The sequence below is a fragment of the Dermacentor andersoni genome, chromosome 4, assembly GCF_023375885.2.
Source record: "Dermacentor andersoni chromosome 4, qqDerAnde1_hic_scaffold, whole genome shotgun sequence".
NCBI lineage: Eukaryota > Metazoa > Arthropoda > Arachnida > Ixodida > Ixodidae > Dermacentor > Dermacentor andersoni.
The window spans coordinates 17,041,002-17,066,374 of NC_092817.1; the positions used below are offsets into that span (position 1 = coordinate 17,041,002).

A 25,373-nucleotide genomic window follows, 5' to 3' on the forward strand; every position below is an offset into this window, starting at 1 on the left:
AGTACTCTGCAAGCATTGACATGTAAGGTGTGCGTTCTTCTGGCCTCTGCAACAGGGAATTGAGTTTGCTGAGCACAAGGTTGCAAATTTGATCCCATCCACCGTGGCTGTTTTCTGATAGGGGCAGACTACAACAAAACCCCTCGTGTACTCAGATTTAGGTGGGTGCTAAAAAACACAAGGTGGTCTGAATTAATCTGGAGCTCCCCTCTATGCTGTCCCTCATAACCCATGTGTTGCTTTGGGGCATTAAACACCATAATATCTTTTTAAAAATTTTGTTTTTTTTCTCACTGTTTCTCTCTCCTTTCAGCTGGAATGTGGCCATCGGTGTCCCCTCAACTGCCATCCAGGCACATGCGCCCCACGTAGCCAGTGCCGCAAGAAGGTCACGCTGCGCTGTCCTTGCAAGTGCCGCAAAGTAGAGGGACCCTGCTGCGAACTTGAGAGCCGTCTTGACTGCACTAATGAATGCCGTTCCAGTGTACAGGTCAGTAGCAGCGCCCTGTGTGCACATATGAAACTGTGCTGTCTCACCAAAGCCATGCGTGTGGTTACAGCTACGGGTTAGTGGCAGCGTACCAGAAATAAGGCCAGGAGAAGTGCCCATCTGCTGCTCACTGGTGTTTCCTTCACGCAACACCAGCTGGATTGAGAGATCATGGATGGATTAGCAGTATACAATGTGGATAAATGGAAGCGTGAATGAGGCCCTTTTCATGGTTCTCATGCCTAGTTGCCTAGTGCAATCTGTAACTTTGACTGCACTACATGGATTCAGTGATATGCGAGTACAGAGCAATTTTTCATTGTACAAAAGCCATTAACACCAGATGTGTCCTTCTTGAATACTACTACTACTTAAAAAAATGTTAACGGGCAAAGAGAACATACAGTAAACCTTCATTAACTTAACCGATTTTTTTAGATACCAGAGCTAAGTTGAATTGTTTTTTTTTCTGGCCGTGGTGTAAGTCCATTTTCTTTTCACCTCTTATGTCGAAAAGCTTTTGCAGCAGAGCCTGGATATCTCGATATCTTGACTCTAAAAATACAGGAAAAAAGCAATAGGCCAACATCGTCATTAGGATCAATAATATTGCATTAGGATCAATCGTCTTGACTCGGCGTCAAGCAGCTACATCGTATTGGTACAGTGCCAGTAAGGCTGTTGCCCATAGATGGCGACATAAATGGTTTTGTTGCATATGAAAGTGACTGACAATATATTAGTGGTGGCATTTCGAAAAAGCTTTCTATGCTCTATGCATGGCTAAACAAGTTTATATTGTAATTTTGTTTATCTGTAAATTTTTGCTGGTTTTTGCAACATCGAGTTCATGGAGTTTCACTGTATATAGTACTACTATCAGAAAAGCAAAGAACATTGGTGTGTTTGCATGTTGTTATGTTAACCTATTAGTGCCCACTGTACTAGAATCAGTACACTTTGTTTCGCATCCCTACCTCTTGAACAGCTGAACATTTCCTTTTGGCTATTTCCGTTTGTTGTACCCAGAGGGCACACTCACACGCTCTAATACAGGGTAGAATATACTGTTTACTCTATATCTAAAAATTTCGTGCCAATTTCTGCAAAACTGCGGACTTGTGATGGATTAGAATGTGTACTCGCTTTTAATTTATTTCTGCTTGCCTGCTTTACATATTTGCGTTGTCCTATATTTGCGTTGTACATATCTTGAGGATGTTAGAAACAAACTGTCGAACCTGCCACTTCCTTTCAAAGAATGGAACACATATATAATGTATGGCGTACTTGATATAGTACAGTGGGCGTTAGCAGTTACAAATCAACACTTTATTTTTAGTTGTGTTCCAGCGTGAATACAGAGTTTGCATTTGGAAAGAAGCTGTTTTGTCACTTTCACGATGCTCTGGGAGCAGTTGAGAGTGCAGAAAACATTGTGGAGGACATCGATATTGTGATGGTCTGGCTGGTTCAGCTGGTTCTGGCTGCATCTTCAGCCAGAACCAGCTGAAAATGCAGATGAGGAGGAAGATGACAATGTGAACACCGATGCTTTTGCCGTGAACAATGTCTGCGGTTAGTGTAGGTTAGCAAAGCCTGTAACAATATTCTGCCAAAATGATTCCATTGCAGTAGCATTATTGAGGACACCTTAGCTGCACTCGTGATGTCGGCACTGCCGTTGCTGTGCTTGCTGGTTGTCATTATGTGTGTGTTTGGATGCTCATGGTGGATGGTCGCGGCTACTACGCTGTAAAAATCGGGAAACAGCTGCGATGCTGATTTTGTCACGCCCGAGCATCATGGAGACATGAGAAGCGCCCAGCCACTTTGTGCCTCGAAAAAAGGTGCTTCAAAAAATTCATACAGGGCGGTAGGAGCGCAATGACAAGTGTCTTGGCCATTGAAACCCTATGCGCCCAGTGTACTAGATGTAGTACACCATTGTAACTTGAGAACCAATAAACTCTACATTTTTTGAAGGCGTGATATTCGTGTTATTCTTTTATTATTCATAAACTTTGATGAAAATCACACTGGCACTTTTTATCATGGGTCATAATGGGCCAAGAAACCCTTACATACGGTCAGGGAAAGTTTGCAAACAGATGATGCAGAAACCATTTTTGATCATTTTGCAAGGCACACAGTGACAAACTGGAGCACCGCAGCACTTTTGCATGGAACACAGAGCTTCAACATTGTAGGCTGCCTGCCTACACCATGAGGAAATTGCTTTTACAGCAAAGCTGTTTAGGACTAGTTGCCCCAGGATTGTGTCCGTGTGTAGACACAAAATCCTGAAGATAGTGCCATGCCGGGCCAACCAACGGCAGAGGTGAAGCAGGCGTTAAGCACTCCCCATACGTGTGCCGATACCAAAGATAGTGCAATGCTTGGCCAACCCGTGGCGGAGGTGCAGTTCGCCATTAAGGGGCCCACATACACAGCTTCGCTGGCCATCCTTCATCACAGAGTGGAAGGACACTGAGTTTTTTCCTTTGCATCTACTGAACACGAACCTTTTTCCCTATTCATTCTGATTCACTCCAGCAGCATGCACAGCAACATAAAGCTAGTTTACTAAACATGTCTATCAGAGTGCATTTTCTATAGTGTACGGAGCTAGTAGAGTCGACTTTTATTAGTTTGATCTTAATGAAACTTGCTGCTGGGCTAGTTGGTTCATAATGCATAGAAAAAGATATTGTGCAAAACAGACAAGAACAAGAGGGTAGAGTCGCAGACTGGCACAAACTTTATTGCAGTCAGAGTCGGGCAATATAAGCACATCATGACACATGCGCAATGAGGCAGCACACATTCACTACAGGAGAAAAAAAAAATGGTGAAATGTGTACAAAATGATTGTGTCACTACAGCATGCTGTGCAAGAACCTCTCCTCAGTACCAAACAAAGAAATCAGTGTATCTCTTATGCATGCATTACCTTTAGAGGTGACATAAAATGCTTCCATCAGCTCTCTGGCAGCGGAATCTTTTCTTATGCCCAAAACCTTGATCTCCTGAAGTCTCGCAATGCACATTCAAATTCGACAGTGACCAGGCAATTGTGCTATACCATTGTAGTTTATCAAATGGTCATGCTCCATAGCACAATCATTAATGCAATGTCCAGTTTGCCCAATATGACTTCGCACAAAACAGCAGAATTTTATATGCAGCACCTAAAAATGCCTGAGTGTGCTTGAATGCCTGAGTGTGCTTCTCGTGGCAACTACCAGTTGTTTCCCTCTCAGAGGCAGTGAGGCAATTTTGGAGCATAGGCCAGCAAGTTTGCCAAAAGTTTGTTAAAGTGATCAATTTCTTTGGTCCCGCCAGTGTCGAATTGACAGTGGTAGATTGTATTGCTGATTATAGTTGAAAGTTTGAGCCAGTCCATGTCTCTATTCTATCGTCCTTGTCTGCTTTATGCAGTATCTTTTTCCTAATCCGATCTTGATGGGGCTGGCAAAGTTGATTTAATAGACAGTTTTATTTAGCATACACCATACCATTACGTACGCTATATTATAGTGGGTCGTCACTGCGCATGTGCCGAACGCTACGCAGCCCATAGCATGTAGCATGCGGACGCTATTTCTCAGATTTAGCATAGTATCTTTGCATGGTTTGCGTAATTTACGTAAAACATGGTGGCAGTCCCAGCTGCCCACTTCGAATTGAATTCGGCGTTGCTTTTGTAAAATTTACTTCGTTCATAGCAAATGACTGTGTAAACGGCTTTCGCTTAGTCTCGGGCCGCTTCGACAACAGAGTATTGTGGATAACCTTGTAGAATTTTCAAGATCGCTTCTTGTTTCGAACGAGTCAAAGCAGAACGAACGAAACATTCAAGATGTCAGCGCCACCTATCGGTGAAGTCGGGAGATAGCCGTGACGACGGCATGTGGCCTCTGAGATTCGAGGATCTCGTAAGGCAACTAAAACTGTAACAAACCTGCGCTGCTTAGCATACACTATACTCTAGAGTGTAGTGTACACTATAGTTGCATACGCTGTACTATAACTGTCTAATTACCTGCTGTGCTTGCTCAGTGGCTATTGGTGTTGGGCTGCTAAGCACGAGGTCATGGGATCGAACCCCAGCCACGGCGGCTGCATTTCGATGGGGGCAAAATGCGAAAACATCCATGTACTTAGATTTAGGTGCATGTTAAAGAACCCCAGGTGATCCAAATTTCTGGAGTCCCCCACTACGGCGCGCCTCATAATCAGAACGTGGTTCTGGCACATAAAACCCCATAATTTGTTTTATAACTGTCTAATTATTCAACAGGTCAAAGTAACAGAGGCAGAAGGTATGCCCTAACACACTGCTGCTTCATTTGGCAGTATTTGCCCAATTTTAACATGCCCCTGAATCTAATGTGTGCCTAGTTTTCTTGGGTTGAAAGTAGCAAACTGAAGTAGAAATGAGATTGGACCTCCACTGACAATAGTATAGAAATGATATTGGAGTGCTTAAAGTAGAAAAACAACATGCAGCCAATTTTTAAACGAGAAAAATGTAGCATGTTTCCAATTCTGACAATTGGAAAAAAATGAAAGCGAAGTTTATTTTCACAGAATGCAAATTTATTTACATCTGACGCTCAACAAGCCTCATGACGTGGCCGTGAGGCTTGGCCTTCCGCTCCCGACGTGGGAGCGGCCCGCTTAGTGGTTAATTATCACTACTTGCAGGACCAAATAAAGTTTTCCTTCCTACCTTCCTTCGTTCAACATTTTTGCTCACAGATAGCACTTTGTTGCTCGTCAATGAACCACAACATGTCATCCATTACACACTTGACATATCACATTTATTGAACAACTCCGCAATAAACACAACAATATCACGACCCACACCTAGACTAACACGCCACTAGTTTCTTCTATGACACATTCAATCCTCTGGAACACTGAAAACACTTGATTTGACTCTGTTACCACTAGCTTAGCATGTAAAATAACTTGCCTGTTGAATGAACTTTTGTAATCGAAGACTGAAAGCAGCACATTGTTGTAGCCAGCACCATACCATGTGATAACTTGTTGTGTGGCCATCTTATAGTGACAATGATGATGACATTGGCTTTGATGGTAGGCTGTCGCAAAAACTGCAAACATGGTTTTGGGTTCGCTTCCAATTGCACCGTGCAGGCTTTTTATAGAGCAATGTTCTTGGTAAAAGAAGGCGCATTAGAATCGGGTAAATATGCCAATTGCTAGCTCCTGTTCTTGCCAAATACACATCATTGTTACCTGCTATTGAGAAAATCTTCCTGAGGCAGGCTGAAAATAAGCATTTCCAGCTGGAGATATCGTGTCTTCGATACATTCAGTGCAATCACTGTCTCCCAGCACTGCCTGGACAGACGCTGCAGACTGTGAGGTCCCGACATAAGCCATTTGGGTCAGGTGCATTCTAACAACCAGTCATTTTCAAAATTTTTTATTGAGGGACAATTTCAGGTTCAATACAGTGAAACTTTTGACCCATAGAAATTGATGGGTGCTTGCTGGGGCTTACGATCAAGATTATATTAAGTGAAAAATCAAATTAATGGAAGTCTACCGAATTTCACTGTTTGGCAAGTCGGTTATGAGCTATTCTTTTTTGGACTTGAACGCTTTTGAATATCTTGGTGATGCCACAACATTTCAGGTTACAATTGTGTTTCAGTAGAACTGTAGCCAAGGATTTTGTGTGTGGAATACCATCACTTAACTTTTTTCTTCTTCTTTTAGGAAGAAGACTTGAAGGCAAGAGAGCCCAAGTCAGAGCCAGAAGAGAAGACAAAAGGCCACAAATTTGGACAGATTCAGGCTCTGATTGCACTCAGTGCTGTAGTGCTGTTTGCTGCTATGGCATTAGCCATCTGGGTAACGCAGTGGAATGAGTAAGAAATGACCCAAACTACACTACTCTAACAAAAGAGAAAGAGAAAAAATAAACAGACTACTACAGGTACTTATAGTCCATTGCTGACATCATTCATCAGGTGCATTCATGTATATTTCAGGTGTTCACGTGCCTGAATCGTTTTGTTTTTGTCCGTCTCTGTGAAAGATGTATTCGTTCATTTATGATGAACTCTGAATCATCTATGATGATTGAGCTCTAACTTCATGTAGAGGTGGCATTTTGCAGTGCATGCCACATTTGGGTGCATTAGTTGCCGGTTTTACAGAGTAAATCACAAGTAAGTGTCTGCGGCAAAGTCCAACAGAAAAATTGTGGCAGAAACCATCTCAGGATGATGGATGACGTTACTGCGATTAGCATTAAAGCAATGTAGCAGCACACCATATTGCGACTTCCTAAACGTGTGATGTGCAGGGCATATACTGCAGCCAGGCTCCTCCTCTCACTTCCCTCCGCACACGCTGCACCATTTAGTGATGGTGCTGAGAAGTCCGCACATAGCGTGTCGGAATTATCTATATTTAGACAAGATTTCTGAACATAGGTGACAGGGGTTCGTTTCTGCCCAGCAGCAGATAACGTTTAAAGGATATTTCTTTTCTTTTTCTTTTTTTGTCACTGAAAAGCTGCACGTACCCAGTGAGGTCAGAGGTTCATTGATGAGTGGCACATGCCTAGTAACCCAAGTTGGTGCGAGAGGTTCGTTGAAGCGATGCATACTTAATGTCTCATACCCAGTGACCCAAGTTAGTTCGATAGCTGGTTTCATACTTGGTTCCCTCGCCACAGTAGCTCGATGCTCTTGCCCGTTAAACCATGGACAACCCAGTAACCTAAATTAGTGAAGAGAAATGCGCACAGACATAAATACCAGATGTGTGAAGTATCCCAAGAATGCTTATTACATTACAATGTCGATTCTGCTGAAACAAAGGCCCAATCTAGGCCTCTGGTTGGCATAAGATAGTGGCATCATATGTCAGTTGGGACTAAACTTGCCACAAGGGATGTTTCATGGTTCGAGCAAGAGATGGCTTCATTGTTCTATCCTTATTTGTTTGGCATTGCAGCAGGAGATATGCACTTCTGGTTGATCGTGTATGAAAAAACCAGGCGATGCATTTAAATGTGTTGTTAAACAGCATGCGCTGCAATGTGCCACCTCTCCACAAAGTTTGAACATGAACAAGCCAGTGGTTTACTAAATAGACTATGTATATGTGCACACCTATTCATGCAATATTCGGTAGTGTGCACTGCTACCAAATATGTCATTGGACACTTTGAACTTTTTGAAGATTAGATTACTTGCATAATGTAAAAAAAAAAAAACATCCGAGGACACCTAAGCACTTACGAGTTGTGAATGTGAAAGCATTAATGTCCAACTGAACGCCGCATGCCACTGATGTCCTATGTGACAAGACCGAGGAAGCAGCTAAGCCCAGTGGGGGTGAGAGAGATATAGACCATGCGCCGGTTTCCGAGAGTGAGGGTGATGTGGCATCCTGGTGATGTGCTCTCCCCTCGCACAACACCTGCCGTGCTATAGCAGCAGGTGTCCACTTTCACCCACTCTGCTCCTTTGAGGTGGGCTCATGACATGGCGTCACAGCCACTGGAAACTCCGTCGAGGCATGCTTGCGATATGGTGTGCAGCCAATGGGAATTGAGATGCTGTTTTACTGCTACAGACTACAGAGGCTGGTTTTTCCACTCAATGGGCCATTTGACGCTTTCACATCAAAATGAAATAAACCACTTGCAAACAAACTAGCTTTATTGCGCAAGATTCCATAACAGATTGGTCATTTACAAAAGCAGAAATTACAAACGGGTACAGGAACCCAGCTCCTGCACTATCAAATATCACAGTATATACTCAGTTTCGTAAAATACGAAGTCCTAGCTTAAAACTGGTTTGCCTTCGGCGTAGTGGAAAGGACAATCCTAAAGGGTTTTATTTACGTATGCAAAGTCAGAGCCTCTGGTCGTAGAGTCTTCGAGTACACAATTAGATCTGAAAAGAAAGCGCCGGACGTTTCAGTGGCAATTTTTTGGTTTCCTGGAAATGTGCAGATGTCCAGTGACACGCAGCACATCGAGGCTAGGGGAATGCTGATGTTCCTGTTCAAGGATCTTTTTCTCTGTGGCACAACCAATCAAACATCTTGATTCAATGGCAGCAGTCGTTCCTGCAAGGAGACAGTGTACAGTTTATAGGTCTTGCGTTATCTGGGACTCCAGAGGTCTGAGTGCAGTACTTGTCATCAAGAGCAACTATGTGGAAAAATAGCGATATGTTGAGGACACCTGTGCAACTCTTAAATCTGATTCTTATTGCATGCAGTGATGGTTAGAATACAGTGCTGTTGCCAGTATCATTAATTACCAGAGTTAATCATGGGTAACAACAGTATTTGCCTGTTATGCAAAAGAAAAATAATTGTCGCACTTCAGCTATTCCTCTGGCTATGAACTTGCACACTGTGACGGCAGCAGGCTCTTGCAGAAAACGTTTTCTTCAAAATGGCTACTTTCGAATGCACACATCGTCTGCTACAGCGTTGCCTGTTGTGGCCTCCAAAATGCATGCACTGGATGGCACCACTCTCATTCTGTGCAACAGGCAAAATCCTGCGCTATTACCTAACCCCAAAGCCACATGAAAGTGCAATGGTTAGTATGCTCGGCTCCCAACTAGTTGAACAATGCCACAGAGGAAAGAGCTCCTATCTGCAGTGGTGGTAGTGAGTAAAGTTCCTTCTTTTCAACCCAAGGTGAGGCTGAGATGATCGCCCGGTGGTAACACGATAATGAAGATGACAATAAAGACGGCTGTCGATGACGGCATAGGAAAAAGGACAAACGCAGCAAACTCGGTTTGGAGCTTTTAACTGCTGTTTCATTAAAAAGGCACCAATGATAGAATTCTGGCTTGCAGCATATAAAAATGCTCTCCCAAGCCTATATTTTGCAGGGATTCTTGCTCTGTTTCTTTTACAAGAGTGCAAGTACTTGCATGGTGTATCTCTCTCCAACAAGCATGTCCATTAGTTTGAGTGTCACCTGCTTAATGACGAAGCCCATTATAATGTGGCCAAGTTTTCTGAAGGACATTTCGATGAAAAATAACAGCCTGATATGCCAAACAGAAGTAAGCATTTTATTATGCACCAGTCACAGTACCTAAAGAAAGCAAACTCAGTACTTGCACTTTTTACAGTAGCACATTTAGGCGGATTTGCAATCTTAAAAAGCATACAAATGTGAAAGGAACACTTTCAGAGTGTTCGTAACATTTGTATCGTACGTCTACTTGGCTAGACGTACCACTTTCTTACAACCACAGAAAAAAAAAAAACTGCATTTCAAGTTCACTACTGTGTGGAAAGACTGGAAGGTTTTGGAACTGGATATGGCTATGTGAATGTTATTAAATGTAGGCTGAATGTTGGCCGAGTGCACTGTTGCTGCATAGTTATATGGCATAAACTGGCAAGGTGTAGTGGTGGCACTTGTATTTACATCACATAGAGTTTGCACTTTGTGAAAGCATAAGCAAGCTTTCCCATAATTCGGCACATACCATATATACTTGTGCAAGGGTCGCAACCCCACTTTGGAGGGCAACATTTTGGGAAAAAATTCAAAACATCCCGCCGGAAAGAAAAGTTGGTTTCGTTGCTGCTGGATGACGCTAGCAGCTTTTCCATCGACTCCGCTTAGGCTGGCGCTGCCGTGCCATAATTTCTTTGTGTGGTGTGTCGTCTTGGCTGTGTTGGCAGTGTTTCCAGTCAGATCGGTGGCATTTTGCCTCAAGAGAAGGGGGGAGCCTTGTATGGGTCGGCGCTGGTCAGGGATCATAAGCCAGCATCTGAGGTCGTTTACTGCAGCGTTATGTCATTTGCACCTCTCTTACCCTCTGCTACAGTTGCAGAAACAGTACAAACATTTAGCAGGCGGCCTGATTCGTGTAAGGACCGCACACAGCCAAGATTCTGGGAAAAAAAAAGTGCGGCCCTTACACGAGTGTATACAGTACTTGTAGCACTCGTCTACATGTCAGTCATTTTGACATTACCAGGTTGAACTAATTGAAGCTGAACTTCAATGGCAGACGTCTTCCTCCCTCAAGGTTGTGTGGCTCAACTATGCTTAATTTAAGCAATTAAAGTATGTGATGTCCTACTGCTCAATGGCAGATTGATGGGGCATGTGGTCTTAGTGGACGCAATTAACTTCAGGTTCCGAAATGGCAATGAAGACTACCTAGAAACACTACGCCTGCCTGCAAAGCAATGAATGTCTTCTTCTCATGGCTATATGCAGTGCAGAAGTTAGTCATTGGCTGCTTGATTGTGTGACAGTGTTGGCTACTTAAAGGGACAATAAAGAACAATATTGATATGTATTTTGCAATAGCTAAGTGGCAGCTCTTACCATGCCTTATCTTGGCAAGCGAGAAAAGGTTTTAGCGAGTAAAAGATTAGCAGCAATGTCACCCTAAAGTTCTCACACCAGCTAGCTGCAACGTCATGAATTTTGATAACATCTGCTCGTATCTGGTTGATAGTTAACTAGTAAAGGACTACATTGCACTCTAAAGGAAGAAAAGACTAAAACTAACAAGTGTCAAGAACATCATTGCCTAAAATGGATGAAATGTAAAAAAAATGAATTGGAATCTGTGACGCTGCACAGACCGTTACTACTGTTTCAGCACAGAATTTAAATAATGGAAGTTTGGTCTTTAGTAAGGATCAAAATTTTTCCTGCAACATAAGATTTTAAAATGGATTTAGTGTTAGTGTCCCTTTAAGAGGAAGTATTACCGTGGAGTTAAATATATAGAAATGGTTTTGGTCAGCACCCATTGAACTGATTGTCGTAAGGTTTGTTGCATTTAAATAACATCTACTGGCTGAGGAGAGCAGGTTATTTTTTATTTACGCCTTGAATTTTTTACAGGAATTTCCAAAAGAAAAAGAAACGAAAGTCGAAGTTTGAAACTTTAAGCAATACATACAACTGTCGTGATATTGTGAACACCACTCCAAAATATACCGCTAGTCTGGGTAGAAGTTTGAGTTAATGTTATGATTTTGTGCGAGTTGTAAGTGAATAGATCACATTTGTCTGCTTTTGGACCCTAGGGGATACAGTTCATAGAATTATGATATTTGTTTTTCATGTAGAGTCCGAGTTGAGAACTGAACACTTTTATCTTTCTGGCTGTTTCTTTTACCGTGACCCCAAACTAAAGTTCAACTGCAACAGTCAATAAAACTTAAATTTCTCTCCCAACTGCACCAAATTCCATAAAAATCAGTTCAGTAGTTGTCCAAGACAGCGTGCTTGCATTTGACCTGTGTCTGAGCTTGTTCTTAAGTCGCAAACATTGGGCGAGGTGTTGCACATGGGTGGGACATGGAGAAAAGAGCAAACACAGTTGGCAACTTTGTCATCATTGGGTTTCCAATTGGCACTGGGAAAGGCTGCACCTGCCTGCCTTATGATGGCTGCCATTTCTCCTAGGGCCATGCACAGTATGTAACTATACATCCCTGACTATGCGATCCTGTAATTGCAGCAATCATTTATGTTGGACTGAATTCATCGTACACCATGCAAAAGTGTTCAACACTGAGTTAAATGCTCTGAACTCTTTAAAGACTGTCCTAGGCACACCACCTACTGAACTGTATAACAAGGACGCTCCCAATACAAGTCTTGCAAAGAAGCAAGTCAGTCACAGGGCACGATTATGAATTAGTTGGCATTGCTTGTCAAACAGGAACAAACATAACCAGTCTGCGTTCCAGACAGGAAAATGAACATTTCAGAGCAAGATAAGCTTTCGAGGTATGCCCATTTAATTTGCGCAGATATATGCACAATTAGAACTATGACACTGGAATCAGCTATTCAGTAATGAAACAGAGGAAGAGATCAACACCCTCATTTTATCAGCAAGAAAAGGAGGTGGTGGCATAATGGTTTTAGAAAACAAAATGGCTTTCTGAACAAACTGATCTGGCTTTCAGAGCTGCCAAAACGGTAGCACCTTAATTAAATATCATCAGACTGCAGTACTCTATGCTAGGCATTGTCATCTGTGCATGGATATTCAACGATTCCTCCCAAACTGAGAAACTTTCTTAGAAAGCTTTGTTGTAACAGATAATGTAATTGATAACTTGGATTTCATTGAACAATATTATTTACAAAAGAAAGGAGCACATGAAATATGAACTTGCATAACGTTTAACTGAACATGTAACGTGTGGACTTTGTAACCAGACAATGGTATTGCATCCAAAGTGCAAGATTATGATCATGTTGCATCAACATTCTCTAGAGAGGAAAAATAATGCCATGGCCCTGAAAATCAACACTACAGCGCAACTTAAATAATCATAAGGTGATAAAAGGTTGATAGGAGTGCACTATCTGCTCACGATTATTTGGACTATATGAGCTCGTCGCTAACAAGCTTATCATACACAATTTCCAGAAAGCAAGCTTGAATACTGGAAAAAGAAATGAATGGGCAAGGAAACAAAAGTACAATAAAGATTATTATTAACAAGGCATAATTTTGTTACAAAGGTTAACAGTGAAGGCAAACAAGAATGAACTTGCAGAAATCAACAGTACAACCTGCTCACAAATGAACAAAAGATTCTGGCCTCGGAACACTTTCATCTTGCCAATGAACATTCGTCAGCTTTGAGCCCAAGAGTTTAGTGCCCCGTAAATGAATAATTAAAGTGAAATGAGAGCCCCCCATGCAAGTTTTTGGAATAGAAAAGCCACAAAAAAGTGAAATTTCCTCGCACTTTGCCTGGTTATATAGTTATATACCAGGAAGTACAGACACCATATTTGGGCTATGAAAGAAATAAGTATTGTATATATTCGAATAACATCTGTAAGCAGCAGTTTGTGTTAAAAAAAAAAAAAATATATGGAGGTTCACTGTCCAAAATGTTACACAAGAGGCCACTGCCATTTTGACTAGAGTAGCTGATGCTCACAAGCTGTAAAATGCGTTGGCATTTAGATATAAATGCCATATGTGCTGTCAAAAGTATGCAAGGCAGTTTTCCATAAGCCTGCGCAGCAACTTTGTAGCCAGTGTTGACGAGTACTGAAGATGGGACAAAGAGCATGGAAAATAAACACTACCACATGCTTCCTTATGTACAGAAGAGGGATGGCCTCGTGCTGGCTAGACTTAGCTCAATGCCAATAAGGGGCAAGGTGCTGATGTTTGCAGCTATGGAAGATTCATTCACAACGAGGGTCAGTGTGCATCAGTTATACAGCACGTGTGCCAAGGTAACAGAGCAAGTGCACTGCACCTAACCAGAAGAAAAAAAGTATGCAGGCGTTCATTTCACATCAACCTTAAAGAATTTGATTGCTCAAAGGGCATACGTGCACACATGACGAGTGGCACTCAGTCTTTCAGCTGCCACAGAACCACTTCATGTTGCATGGTGTTTTTTCCACATCATTTGATGTATTAACATTCATTATGTGTTATTCATACTCTGAGTCCCATTTTTAGCACCGAGGGTTGTCGTACATGTTGGCTTGAATTCGAACTCGTCATAGTCATATCAACTATGCCCCAACAGTGTAAAGGGCTGGGAGAACCAGAGTTCTTCAAACATAACAGTTAGAAAACCTCTGCCTTGAGCTCAAGACCAACCTGTGGAGGCTAGCAATGCACCATAATTTAGTGACAAAATTAAACATAGTTGATATGCTGTTGCTTTCCACTGCCTGCTAAACAGAAAGTACTGGAAATAAAAGGAGGGGGAGTGGGCGATTGCAGGGAAACGCTGGACATGCAAATTGGAAATATTTGTTTTCATAACCGTGTATTTGAAGCACACCTACTTTTTTTTTTCAGGGGTTATTGAGAAAGTAGTGTGATTCATGGGCACAGCATTTTGTAGATAGCTTTCTTTCCCACAGGTGGTGTAACAATTAGCCAAAGCGCACCAATTTTTACTGTCAATCGGCATGTCTGAAATGTGGAATATCTGCAACCAGCATGAGTGAAGAACTTTGGGAAGCTCTTTCAGTGCACATGCCTCTTTAGAGGTTTGCAGTAGCATGAGGGGCAGCAACACCATCTAGCTCCAACAACATGTTATGTCACCTGCACGCTTTTGACCAAGAGTGTATGTCACACACACACACACTGTATCACCTTGTCTCACAGCTCCAAGCCCAGTGTTAGGATACCAACAAAGAAGCACCTGGCAACACGGCAAACAAGGCTTCCAACACAATGTGCAAGAGATGCAATTTCTAGAGAAGGCTTATGCCAAGCAATAAACACCACTGGAAAAACAATAATTATTTAGAATAATGTAGAGCTTGCATAGAAGATTGCCAAGTCCAACCACCACGCAACTAAAACAAAAGTAATAAAGTGCAAACACTATCACGTACAACAAGCTTGACGAGGCAGAGCAAGCAAAAATGCTGCAGCACCAAGTAAAATAAGTGCCCAGCCTTCCAGACTTTTGAACTGAGAAGTCCAGCATGAAAAGAAAACATCAGACTTGAATCTGATGCTAGCCTAACACTGGTAGCTCAAGTGATAACTTTTTTCCCACTTAGTTTGCCATGCGGCATAACATCAGTATGAAGCTAAATGTGATATTTATGAGGAATACACAATGTGAGAGCTAAACAGTGCTCTGTATGTGAGGGCAATAAGTTACATAAAAAGCCTGGTTTGTAAACTTGGCATGCAAAATATACATAAAAAATAATGGATAAATTTAAGGCAAGCATTGCTTTTTATTCATCAAGTAGACAGACAGCAAAGCTTCATAACATTTGGCTAGGTGAAAATGCCTGCCAGCATTTCTGTAGCCTTCTTCAGCAAATAGTTGGCTTTCTAGCAAGCTTAGCATTATTCACTCTAACACTAATGAAAGTGCAATGATAACCTGAACTTCAGAAATGAAAGTACAATAGCAAATCCTGTGATTCTACAGAAGCCACAACATAAATGAGATCCCTACACCAGTAAAATAAGATCACACTTTAGATTCCGGAGAGACTCTCTAAAAGCAGTAGAGAATTTAAAAGAAATTGTAGTTATATATATCAAAATACATTGTCCCCCATGCAAGAATGCTAATAATGTACAAAGCATATAACCATTAAAAAACACAATATTACATGAAAAGGCTGCATCAAAAACAAGGACATTTTTCTTACGTTAAAACAACACTGATGAAGACTTTTCCACAGAACAGCTACCTCCTGCAATATTTTGCAAGCAAAGAGAAATCACTATAGCACTAGTTGTGCCTTTTACAAAGTAAAACTGTCATGCAGATTCATGCCTCCCATATCAAGATCAAAATGGAGATTGTGTTATAGGTTTGCCAAGCTATGACAGCAGAGGGCATACACATTTATCAGATTTCACTAAGCTGACATTTACACATCTTATTGCTTAATTCAATTCTGTTTTATAGTCCCAATGGGCAATTAAGCAGGAAAAGCCTATCTTTCAATGCCAAATTCCAGTTACTTTGAACAATGAAGATACAATGGCTGCTGCCACACACATGCTTTGGCTGCACCAAATGTGTAAACAAGCCAGGTTTAGTTTTTAGCCCATTTCACAGAGTGATTTTAGGGAACAGTCAAGTCATACCACAGCTAAACAAAGGCATAGCCTGATAGATCAAACATTTCAAGACAGCCTTAGTTGCAACCTCAGATTGTTCAAAAGAAATACACACATCTTGATGAGGTCCACAATATACGCCAACCCCCCCTTCCATTTTTAGCTGTTATACGATGAACATTTGGTCCCACCCAGAATGACAGGAGTTAGCCCAACAAGTGTGGTGTCAATTCAGCATCATTCGGTATTTGCAGCCAATTAGCAGCAGCTCAGAGTACCAGGAATGATGGAGCAAACTCATATGGACTTCCATAGTATGAGATGATTATGTAAAGCTGCTTGCATGAGACACATGCACATGCTCACAATGTGGAAATGTCGATGACGTGTTTGCACCACGCTGAACTCCAAGCGGAGCCAAGCTCGCTCTTAATTGGGATCGAGGGCATCTTTCAGAGAGATATCGGCACACTATGTCGCAGTGACTCAGCTGACCTTGTCCTCTGTGCTTTCACACTGAAGGTTTGAAACATAAAGCGCCTTGTCTGCAAAGTCCCAGTAGGAAGTCATATGGAATCCCATGTTGCATATCACCACAATGTATTCACTTGCTGAAAAGAGGGTGTACACTGAAAAGAAAAAAGGGAAAGGGGGCATGGAAAAACATCAACTCTCACACATCTCATTATGGCTTAAAGGGCACTGTCTAACCAATATGCAGTGTGAATGTGCTGCATTAACACAACAATTCGAAGCAAATGTGCAACTTCTCTCAAATGGCTGGCAAAAGGGAAGCACACTTGCTGAGGTCATGAAAGGGACAGCAGTTAAAGAGCCCTCGAATGCTATGATATATAGTTTTTATTTCGTTCTTCATACCTGTAGTCTTTTTATGACAGGCACACAGACTGAACGCATGCGAAAGCTTCTCAATTTAAGATGTACTGCTCGAATTCTTTTGTGTGCGCACTATGTGAAACATTGAATTCCCACCGATCGACAAGCAGTTTTAATCATGATCACTAGACAACAACTCCATCCTAGGAGTGTGGCAGGTCTTCACAGAAGGAGCACAGGACAATGGTTCACTCAGAATTGAATTACAAACGAATAAACAAATTAAAAAAATAAATAAGTTTAATAAATATGTGCATGCTCATTCAAAACACCTTCAAGGATGAATAATGACAAACTAGCCGAACCCGTCATCATGTTACAGCCAGAGTCTTTAAGCATTAGCCACATAATGCATTTTTCTCATCCATATTCACACTAGAAGACCATTCAAATCTGCCACAAGTCACTGATCTAGATTACCAGTACATGCAATCCATCGATTAACAGAGGATGGTATCGCAGGTCTCATAAATAACCTTAAGTTGACTACTTCGTCGGGTGTCGATAATATTAACTCAAAAATTTTAAAGAATGCAGTCGCACTATCTAGCAAATTTTTAGGTCTTATTTTGCACCAGTCGTTATCATCAGGCCAACTCCCCTTAGACTGGAAAATTGCAAAATTGATACCAGTACACAAATTGGCAGCAAGAATTCCCCAGAAAACTATAGTCCAATATCACTGACAAGTATTTGCTGCAAAATGCTTGAACATATCATTGCATCTCACATACATCATCATCTGGAATCAAATATATCTTTCTTTATTAACCAACATGGGTTTAGGAAAGGCTTGTCATGTGAGACACAGTTACTAGAATTCACTACAGACTTGCAATCTTCACCATAGTCTTCAAACAGATTGTATTTTTCTCAACTTCTCCAAAGTCTTCGACTGTGTAGCTCACTGCCGTTTAATTTCCAAGTTATCCGTTCTCAAATTAGACTGTTTAATGCTCTCCTGGATTCGTAACTTTCTAACAAATCGTCAGCAATTCACAGTCGTTAATAATTTTACGTCACCCCTTGCATATGTCAGTTCTGGTGTACAGCCGGGCAGCGTACTAGGACCTTTGCTTTTTTCTTATTTACATCAATGATCTGCCCAATAACATCTCATCCTGCATGCGTGTTTTTGCCAATGATTGCATATTATATTGACCAATTCGCAGCCTTGATGATCATCGCATTCTTCAAGAGGACCTTCATCTTGTTACCAAATGGTGTGAAGACTGGCAAATGAAACTTAACTCATCTAAATGCAAACTAATGACATTCATGCGAAAAAAATCAATTCATAGCTTTTCCTATTATATAAATATAGATCTAGTATCTCAGGCATCAGTATATAAATATCTAGGCATAAATCTTACACCGAGCCTTTCCTGGGCCTTTCACATCACAACCATATGCGCAAACGCTTCCAAATCTCTTGGATATATTCGTTGCAACTTGTGTAACTGCCCATCTAGCATTCCTATCATTTGTACGCCCCCAGCTTGAGTTCGCGTCCCCTATATGGTCTCCCTACCACGAATACTTAAACCGCATGTTAGAAGCCATCCAAAACCGAGCTGGTCGTTTTATTTCCGGAAATTACAGCTACCAGTCGAGCATTACTCAAATAAAACTCAACCTTTCCCTTCAATCAGTGAGTAGCTGACGTGACATAGCACTCCTGTCCTTGCTCCGTAGATATGTTCACGAAATGAAGCCATCAAACTTGCCACTGGAACGCGTGTCTTGCACATCAGGACTTTATAATGATTTAAGCCTCACTCGGATTTATGGCAACACTAACGCATTTAACTTCTCTGCTCTACCACAAGCGATTCGGTTATGGAATTTGCTTCCTAACAGCACTGTCGCGCAAATGAGCAATGATAAATTCAGACAACTACTGAACCCACAGTTTTCATCATAACAAATACATTAATCTGTACATATGTCATGTCATATAGTACGTGTCACATATGTGCCATGTCTTCTTCCTTTTTTGTTGTTGTTTCAATATTGTTTGTTTTACGTGTTCGCGCTATGTACATTATATTGCGCGAGTGATAAGTTGCTTTTTATGTTACCGTGAACTGTAGTTTTCATTCCTTTCCCGACAACTCTTTATATTGATTTAGTGTTTTTATTTGTAACACTGTTTTGCCAAGCATGTGATCATTATAAACATTTTTAGCTCACATTTTTTAGCGCTCATATATCAGTTTTCTCTTGTCATTTGTTCAACGACACCCCCCCTTACTCAATGCTCCCCTTGGGGCCTGTAAGGTACCTTGAAATAAATTTTAAAAAAATACCACTGTAGAACTCCCGAGCATTAATTTTACTCACCGATAACATTTAATGCGAAGACAAGGCCTGTCAGTGGACCTTGGTTGATAACAGCAACCAGGCTCTACCACAGGCTTTCTTCATACTAATCTGACATAACCAGTCACAGTAAATTCAATATAGTTGAGCCATTCGAGCACCTCATATGCTCAGTAGCTATCACAATCACTTCAATGAATGTTATCTGAGCCAGAATGACTCAAAATAATGTTCTTTACCTGCTGTCGTTGTCAACATATGCAGACAGGCCTGCAAGCTTTACTGTTTATATTCCGTAGGTACCATAGCACACAGGTGTTCAGGAACAACACTGCTTAAAAAACAACTTTGAACAGCCATCCCATTATGTCCATTTTACACAATGTAAGGTGCTTGCGCACAATGCAATTCTTTGCAGGGGGTACATATCATTGCGTCATGGAAATTAAAACTCTGTATGAGGGAGTAAAAAGGAACAAGGCGAGTGCTAATATGTCGCCTGTTGCACTAACATGTATCCCCTATACTTGAACCAACCAACATATTCTACTCTATTCTGGAGTGGTAGGGCAGCAAAGGTCGCTACTTTCATGTGCAGCAAAGGCTGAGAAGGTCGCCCACTGAAGTGTCTGTCAGATAAATTTCTAGTGCTAATCAATATCATAAACCTTATGCCAAATTTTATTGTTATGTGATACATTTTAGGGATGCTACAGCCTGTAGAAGATTTGCAGGAAAACCTCACAGATTAAGAAACTGCAGCATTAACAAAAGGCCATTTCTGGGCCTCTTAAGTGCCACTGTCTGTTGTAATGCCCCCTTAAATGTCAACAGAGACTACTCACTTCCTGGTTCGCAGTGTGTGGTATGTCGAATGAAAAAGAAGGTACACAGAAGAGAAAGGATGACAGACATTGCAGTCAGTTGCTTCTTCACCTTCAAGGAGTATGCTTCCTATGAAAGAGAGGAGGGACAAGAAAAGCAGGCAATAAGCAATTATTACTGATAGGAACACATTCAGTAGCTCCGCTTACCAGTCCTGAGAGTGAACGTCTTCGACCAAGACTTGGTATAACACAGCACAGTATCATGTACATAAGGGAGCACAATATGAATGTTACAAACATCTTTTCATGGATAGCTGCAAAAAGAAAAAGAAAGTGGAATGCAGTTTTTAGTGAAAGAACATGCTGAAATGAGAAAGCACAGTGCCTAATGATAGCCCAGCAAAGTACAAACAATAGCAGCTTAATGCAAAATGGAACAATAAAAGGCAAATTTGGCCACTTCTCCAACAACAATTATTCAAGAAAAAAAAATTTTCTGTGAATTTGTCTGCCATGGATAAATAATCTCAATTGAAGTTCTCTTGGCACAACAAGTGACACTACCCTGGCAAAGCTTCTGACAAAAAAGTACAAGGTGAGCACCACTAAAGAAGGTCTATGCACACGTGAACAATGACTGTCGTAAATTTTTTAACTAAGTAGGCTGGATCAATGTATGTTTCTACTCACGGACAATTTTCTGTGGCAGTGAAGGGAAAACTAGGGAAGCAAGGCTCCAGAAAAGAATTCCTGCATTCTATTTCATGCTAGCTTAAACTGTGGAAGAGAAAACAAACATCTTATTTATATAACAAATACACAATTGAGTGTTACATTTCAATTATTTTGATGCCTTTCTATTCCATGTTTAAGAGGAAGCTTTAGCTCAGGCTAAACTCCGACGCGGCCTATTCAAATACATGTAAAATGCAAAAAAAGTTTTTCCGAGATAACCCCTGGACCGATTTTAATGAAATTTGTTGCATTTGAGAGAGAAAGTTAAATTCTAGTGACTGTTGGAAGCGGAATTTCGATTTAGGGCTTGAATTTTGTTAAAAAGATTTTCAAATATTCGACCATTTGAAAAAAATAGAAGCATGAAGTTTACAAATACATAGCTCTGCATCAAGAACAGATATCGCGGTTCTGTAAACGGCATCCATTAGATCATTCAAAGCAGACAAATTCGATATGTCATTTTACATCTTACGTGAATTTGTTACGTTGGTTACAAGGGTTCTGCAAAAGCTGTATTTCCATATTAGAAAAATTTTTTATATTCATGTGTAACATACCAATTTTGTCCGCTTTAGATATACTATTAGATGCAATTCACAGAATTATATTATTTTTCGTTGCTGCGTTAGAGTTGTAAACTTGATAGTTTCATTTTGCGAAGATTTCGCCAATTTTTAATAAAAAATTTACGAACTAACTCAAAAATTCGAAAGCTCACTCACTAGATTTAAAATTTTTCCTTTAAAGGCAACAAACCTCGTCAAGTTTGGTGCAGTGGTTGCCAAGAAAAACGAATTCTCCTTTTACACGTATTTAGATGGGAGCACCCGGGCTAAAGCTTCCTCTTAAGGCAAATGGAAACCATTGCACGTTGAAGCTATGTTGATTTAGTATCTGTTCTAAGAGACCAAAAGCCATGGTGCCAAAGGTGCTGTCAGACCCTACCAGCCTACTTGGTGCAGTAACACAGGGCACAGGCAGCTTTTCTTTCACTGCCACAGAAAGGTGTCTGTGGGTATAGTATCCCTTGGAGACAAGCCAAGTGTTTGGATAAAGCAAAGCACTTGCCATAATTTTCAGTAGATGTGACATTGGAGAGGCCCAACAGTGTGAGGATCTCGGCAACGTTTATCCAGAAGGCAATTCGGGCAACATACTGATGTTGGGTGTCAAGCATGTTCTGGTAGTAGCGATGGTACATAGCACTGATGAGAATCCTAGGAGCAGAATGTAGGGCGATCCCAAAGCGCCAAATGTAGCGCTGTGGTGTGTGGCCCCCTATCGCTGCACTGACAGATGGAAGATAGTTTGCCACCTGCAGGAATTCAAGAGGACAGTGTCTATAAAGAAGATTTTTTTTTTCTGTAGCTATGTTCTGGAATGAAAAAGTTCAGCAATACTTCTCTTTCGACAGCAAACTCTCACACAGCTTGTCAACTTCCTCATTTCGTGCATGAAGTTCATGCTGCCATCCTCAAGCAGTTTTTGTTTGCATAAGGTTACACATTCAATGTGTGATCCTCCACACAGCAGTGAGTAACGTTTATTGTGATTCCATTCTGTTTCTGCCATCATGTACAACTAAATAACTGCGAAACAAAGATTCTTCATGTTTCAACCAAAGTTTAAAAGGGTAACCGTGATGGGTAGACCAATATTAAATGGAGTAGGACTCAGTGTTTCACGCTGTATCACTTGCAACAAACTTTTGCAGCGACACACAAACAATTTGCTCATCACTGCCTGAAGCAGCCTTGCTTTGTATTCAGCTCACCCGTTTGACACAAAGGTACTTTGGTCTGGCACTGGCCCAAGCCAGAGACAAAGGAGAGTAAGGTGGCCTGAGCCTGTTCTGTGTTGCATACAAGCTCTCAGGCCAATGTGTGCCCATGCAGATGTGTCTATATGCTCAATATTTATTTCTTAGCCAAGGAGTTGCCATGCAGCAACCAGCTTCCTACATGCTATCTTGTGCTACTATCATTGTTGCTCAACAGCCCTCTGCAACTTTCATCAAAATATTTCTTTGGAAAAACTGAGGATTCACAGTAGTGACAAAACATTTCTGCTTTGGCAAATGCCTTTTCGCCTACTTCTGCTAATACGATGAATTGAAAGCTACGAGAGACGTTCTCTCATACTTGCAATGAAGAATGAAGCTGATGGAAGGACACCGTCCCACCAGTGCAAACACTGCATAGAAATGCTTACAACAGCTTTTGCTGCAAGGAACGCCTACTGGTAATTGTGCCTGCCCACAAATTTCTTTTGTCGCATCCACTTCTACTTAGCTTCCTGAAAATGACAATTCCACAGCACGACCACAACACACCCAGTTTCACACTCAAACAACAAGCTGGTACAGAAGAACATTACAAGTTAGCACAGTTAATATCAGTAATGTAGAATCTTTTATTCTATTCTGATGTCTAATCTAAATGCAGTAACTGTTATAGGACACTCAGCCAAACACTGCAATGTGACTGGCAGGATTCCTTATCTGCTGTCTCGCTATACGAGAGTGATTCTAAAAAAAAAACTGATTTTTGCACATACTGAAGTCAGTTAGTGCAGTAATGCAGGAAAGCTAATGCCTATATGTTTCATCTTTTTCTTAATCTGGCTGACATATTGTGCTGTTTTGATTAGACTGCGATGTTCATGAATGGAAACTCAAATATGGAGTAGACATATTTTTCAAGGTAGTTAAACAACAATCAGAATACAGCATGTAAGCAATGCTGGTTAAGCAGCACAGCAATAGTTTCACAGCATTTTGTTTCCCCAAACAAGACTGGCAGTATTCAAATTACTGAGCATTCAGAGGTCGTTTCTAAAATTGATTGATCTTTCTGGGCACGTGTCCATTTAAAAAAAAAAAAAAGCACGTGGCTTTACACACGAATCTTTTTGTCCAAATTATTATATGTCCTAGCAAAAAGCCCAGAGCACTGAAGCTTCAGTGATAGAATAGCCTTTGCATGAGCTGCACAGAAATGGTACACTTGCTTTAATTCAAATGCATAAGAAGAGATTACCACACACAGCAGATTGCATATATACACAATTATATTTAATCAGGTATACGAACGAACTGATCATTACTGCGACCAGGTCAGTGATGTTACTTCATGGTAATACCCATCAAGAGACACAAGAGTGTCAAACGAGGTGTAATGATTATACCTTATGAATGTCCTCTCATCAGCTGTTATGACTGATATGGCATTAAGTCTGGCATAATTGTCATTCTGGTCCAACTTATTTGTGTTAAGCTGCGCCAAAATGCACTGACACCGAATTCTTTTTTTTTTTAATTAGCCATAATTTTTCGTTATCCAAGTTTGATTTCAAATTCCAGTTATTCAGTTCTTACCCCTTCACTACATATTGCATTATACGTAGTAACTTGACGGTACTATAAATAAATATATAGATAGATAAATAAATAAATAGATACATAAATAAATAAATAAATACACACACGCCTTCGCTTTGCTACTGTGAAAAAAAGAAACAGCCTGTTAAGTAAGTTTAACCTTGCTTTCTTTCACATGTTTACATTCCAAAGCAGACCGAAAATATCAAGTTTTACTCCGAAAAAAAAAAAATTGAAATCCATGCTAAATGTTCGTAGCAGATTACTATGAACGTAAAGCGGAGGACGCAACGGAAAATCAACCAGTTGACGATTTACCGCTTCTTGAACTCTGTGTTGATCAATGACGTGAGCACGTAATAATTTTTTTCTTCGTGCCATCTGCGCGGTACGGGTCCTCCATTGCGGAAAAAATAAAAGAAAGGATAGAAAACAGAGGGAACGAAGGGGACACAACAGTTAACACCTGGGGCGCGATCGGGCATCCCCGATCACGCCCCTGCTTTCGGGACCGTAACGCCGGCAAAAAAAAAAGGGGGGGGGGGGGGGGGGGGGGGCTAGTGTGTAAAGTGCAGCAGCACTAGTAACCGTAGCTGAGCTCCTCTCACATACAATTATTTTTATTTCTACCTTTGAATGGGGAATTTGTGTACCCAGTCTTCCAGAGGCATTAAGTGTTTAAACAAAGGAAAACGTACGCGTTTACGTTGAAGAAGCAGGGAGCAATGAATTATGCAAAAGGTATACGCGTACCCCACAGTGCGTCGACGTGACTGAAGAAAAGTTGTAAAGCAGCGACCACAGGACACAGAAGACGAACGAACTGAAGGGAAGCAGCACGGTCACCACTGCTAATATCCGAAACGGTATGCGGAGAAGTTCCGCCGGCCGTGCCATTGTCGGTGTCATCGGAATGTCCAGTAACACACGCGTGCTAAACAGCTAGCTTGACGAGTCCAGCGCTTGGGTTTAGTTGCTGTGCCGCGAATGGACTGTTGAGAGCGGGCATATTGCGGAGATGTTGGCCTCTGTGGCTAAAATTTTGGCGCTGCTACACAGACAACATTGCGGAACCAGCGGACAGAGAGATGAGGCTCATTCACAGCCACCAATGC

At 41.2% G+C, this 25,373-nt stretch overlaps 2 protein-coding genes across 5 annotated transcripts in view; one reads left to right on the plus strand and one right to left on the minus strand.

Moving 5' to 3' along the window:
- LOC126535786 (NF-X1-type zinc finger protein NFXL1-like) overlaps window positions 1-6,470 on the plus strand; it is a 73,142-nt gene extending 66,672 nt beyond the window's left edge. For both annotated transcript variants that reach the window (XM_055073433.2, XM_055073432.2), the window contains exons 18-19: window positions 314-490; window positions 6,248-6,470. In XM_055073433.2, coding sequence (XP_054929408.1) covers window positions 314-490; window positions 6,248-6,403 — 333 coding nt within the window. In that variant the 3' untranslated portion in view covers window positions 6,404-6,470. The remainder of the gene's footprint in view (window positions 1-313; window positions 491-6,247) is intronic.
- Window positions 6,471-7,017: 547 nt separating this feature from the next.
- On the minus strand, window positions 7,018-25,332 carry LOC126535810 (post-GPI attachment to proteins factor 2-like). Of its 3 annotated transcripts, none has more exons than XR_008613585.2 (6): window positions 25,012-25,332; window positions 21,948-22,194; window positions 20,349-20,455; window positions 20,160-20,268; window positions 16,462-16,724; window positions 7,018-8,620 (listed from the first exon to the last, which is right to left on the minus strand). XR_008613585.2 is itself a non-coding variant. In XM_050182634.3 (6 exons), exons 1-6 carry the CDS (start codon window positions 25,165-25,167, stop codon window positions 8,588-8,590), a joined length of 786 nt encoding a protein of 261 aa, XP_050038591.1. In that variant the 5' UTR covers window positions 25,168-25,330; the 3' UTR covers window positions 7,018-8,587. The 3 variants fall into 3 exon arrangements, 2 of the variants coding, with proteins under 2 accessions (XP_050038591.1, XP_054929409.1); XM_050182634.3 differs by having other exon boundaries at window positions 16,591-16,724; window positions 25,012-25,330; XM_055073434.1 differs by lacking the exon at window positions 25,012-25,332 and adding an exon at window positions 24,577-24,679 and having other exon boundaries at window positions 16,591-16,724.
- Window positions 25,333-25,373: the final 41 nt, after the last annotated feature.